The sequence below is a fragment of the Salvia miltiorrhiza genome, chromosome 1 (assembly GCF_028751815.1).
Source record: "Salvia miltiorrhiza cultivar Shanhuang (shh) chromosome 1, IMPLAD_Smil_shh, whole genome shotgun sequence".
NCBI lineage: Eukaryota > Viridiplantae > Streptophyta > Magnoliopsida > Lamiales > Lamiaceae > Salvia > Salvia miltiorrhiza.
Window position 1 is genome coordinate 13,549,675 of NC_080387.1, and position 3,275 is coordinate 13,552,949.

The 3,275-nt window shown below is 39.8% G+C and overlaps 1 protein-coding gene across 1 annotated transcript; it reads left to right on the top strand.

Moving 5' to 3' along the window:
* Positions 1–2,931: 2,931 nt before the first annotated feature.
* On the top strand, positions 2,932–3,275 carry LOC131006645 (uncharacterized). Its single transcript, XM_057933816.1, is given in 2 exon segments — positions 2,932–2,982; positions 2,984–3,275. Coding segments are annotated over 2 exon segments (243 nt in total). The 3' UTR covers positions 3,176–3,275.

Below are 3,275 nucleotides of genomic sequence, written 5' to 3' on the forward strand. Positions count from 1 at the left end.
TTGTGGCGAGCATTAAACAGAGCAGAGTGCACATAAACATTTTATTGGATAAATAGTTTATATTTCACGAACATTTAAGCTCAATAGCTAAATCATACATTTGGAAAAATAAGCCCACCTGTTTAGGCAAAGCCTGTCGTTTAAACTTTATCTCTGAATCAGAATAGCAGTGCTAATCCTCCTGACGTTCAAAACCTACAAGAAATCTATTCTTAATAGGTCTCTTAAATCTAAACTTAAGTCACGGTAAAGTACTTAACATTCTATGATTCACTTAGCCGGGTTTTCGAAATTTATAGAATAAATAATTGAAAACATTTCTCTTGAGTTAAGAACACCAACAATATTCTTACTCATCATTCTTTTGTAATTGGAATTATAAATAAAACCGATTTAAACATGATGCAATGCATGGCTCATTTCATAAATAAGCATAAAAAGTTTTTACTAAAATATGCACAAGTTCTCTACTCCGTTCTGTTCTACTATGTAAACCAGCTCTGGTCATCTCAGCTCTGCTCTCCGAGCTCTGACTTCCAGCTCTGGCCTCCCAGCTCTGGCTTTCCAGCTCTGGCCTCCCAGCTCTAGCTTCCAGCTCTGGCTTTCCAGCTCTGGCCTCCCAGCTCTGGCTTTCCAGCTCTGGCCTCCGAGCTCTGGCTTTCCAGCTCTGGCCTCCGAGCTCTGGCTTTCCAGCTCTGGCCTCCCAGCTCTGGCTTTCCAGCTCTGGCCTCCCAGCTCTGTCATTCCAGCTCTGGCATTCAGCTCTGTCATTCCAGCTCTGGCATTCAGCTCTGTCATTCAGCTCTGGCATTCAGCTCTGCCTTTCAGCTCTGCTCTGCCATCCAGCTCTGCTCTGCCCTTCACCCCCAACCTCTGAACATACGCCGATTCTCTCTCTTTCTCAGCCTACCAGTACAGCTCACGCAGATCTCCTCCTTGGCAACGGCGAAGCGCCGTCACCTCTCTCTGTTTCCGGCAACCGCAGCAAGCCATGGCCACCACCCTCACTTTCCTCTACTCTCGACTTAACCACCCAAAACTCCACAAAAATTCTACCTTTCTTCCATTTCTTAACACAGACACCCAAGGTATGCAAGCATGAAAACAAGACTCTACCTTTATCTATTCTTTCAAAACTTATGCAGCAAAAATAAAGACATATAAACACACAAAAATCAAGAACATGAATTTGGATTTCTAAATTGAAAAGTAAAGGGAAGAAGCAAGGGAGTTAAAGGTGGAACCTTTAGAGGTTTGATCAAATACTCGGCTGCTTGAAATCGATGGGCTGCTGTTCTTGCAGCTCCGTCCGACATGTTGGAATGAGAGAGAAATAAGTGAAAGAGAGGAGATGATTTACGTGAGCAGCGGAGGAGATATATATATTTGAAGAGGGGGAATAGTGAGGCGGTGGAGATGGAGAAAAATATCTAGGAATCAAGATGGGTTGGGCTTTGTCAAGATTGGTTTGGGCTCTCATTTATCAACCAAAGGTAAATAAACATAAGGCCCAAAAGAAAATAAATAAATCTCAAAACACATAAATGCTTGAATGTTTAATTAAATAAATATGCAAAGCATATAAATTTAATTACTAAATTTACAAATGCTTTTGTAAATCATTTTTGTTGGAATTAAAATAAATTCTTTTTCTCAATCCGGCGTGAATCATCTAAATTCTAAGTTCAAAATTTATTCTAAACTTAGGTCGAGGAAACGGGGTATTACAGCCAGAGCAGAGCTAGAACTCGACAGAGCTGAAGCTCAGTCACCAGAGCGAACTTTCCAGACTTCCTTTGCCAGAGCTGGAATTCAAGTGTGCAGAGCTAAATCTACAGAGCTGGTATTTATTCGTCCAAAGCTGATACAATTCCAGAGCCGACTCTCCAGAGCTGACTATTTCTATAGAGCTGATATATCTACAGAGTTGCCTACTATCCAGAGCTGCCAAGACTCGCCAGAGCTGCCAACACTTGCCAGAGCTGCCAAGACTTGTCGAGCAAGTTATCCTGAAGTCCCCTGTGCGCGCACGCTGCTTGATACTTATCTTTTAAGCCCAGTTTTGATGGGCCGTTTTGAGGGTTTTTAGGGTTGATCGGTAGTCTATATATAGGGCTCAATATTCTTCATGAAAAATAATCTTTTAGCCTTCTTTCCAAGAATAGCTTCGACCTTAGGCAATCAAAACAATCTTAGTTTTAATTCTCGTTCTAGATAGTTCTTTAGTTTCGAGCTTTAGTTAGTTCTTAGTTAGCTTTTAATTCAGCTTTAGTTAGTTCTTTGTTCGAGTTGTAATCAAGTGACAGATTTGCTTCTCGACGATTTCGGTATTTATTTTATTTACGTTTATTTACTTGCTTTTACTTTAATTATGCTTTGCTTTCAATTATGCAATTTCGTTTCTGCCTAGTTAGATTAGAAGCTTTTAATTAAAGTTAGTTAAATTCTTAGCCTCATAACGTTTAATTCAACTCGCCTTTACTTTATGCTTTTAATTCTGCCTAGGGTTTAATGGTTTATTTATGCTTAAGTATTTATGCTTTGTTCTTTTTTGCCTAGTTAATGATTCTTTCTCGCCTAGTTAATTTTAAGATTAAGTTTTAGTTAAGTTTAATTTACAAGCATTAGTTAATGGTTCTTTTCCGCCTAGATAATTCTTAAGTTTAATGTCTAGTTAAGTTTAATTTCAAGTGTTAGTTTAATTTTACAAGTTTTCAATCCAATCTTTACTGCTTTCTTGTGATACAATTAAAAGCCCTTTAAGATCTTCTTTGAGAGACGACATTGGGTCAACTTACCATTGCTAGAGTGTCCTTGTCCTATTGCAAGTCAATCTAGAGGTGTTTTAGGTTGAGTCAACTAGAAACCCTTGTACACTGAAGAAGTTGAAGATCTGCTGTCCAAAACCCCCAATTCCATCTTCCTCAAGAAATGACGCAATCAGCGAAACCAATCTCAAGCCCAGTTCCAGATGCATGGTACCCCCCTCCCTACTCTCGCCGTTCTTCTGCTCGCCTTCGGCCTCGTCATTCTCGCCTCTTTCTTCATTTATGAAGCAACTTCCTCTAGGAAAAATTGCAATCTTGCAAAGGAATTGACTACTGGTGCAATTGCACCAGTTTTCTTGGGTTTCGGATCTCTGTTCTTGCTGCTCTCTTCTGGTGTCTATGTTTGAGTCTGTAACATCAAAAAGTAGTACAATGTATGAGGTTTTACATACTCACGACCTTTCCTCACATTCTGAACCTAAGCTGAGCTTGGCTTCAAGTTTTGAT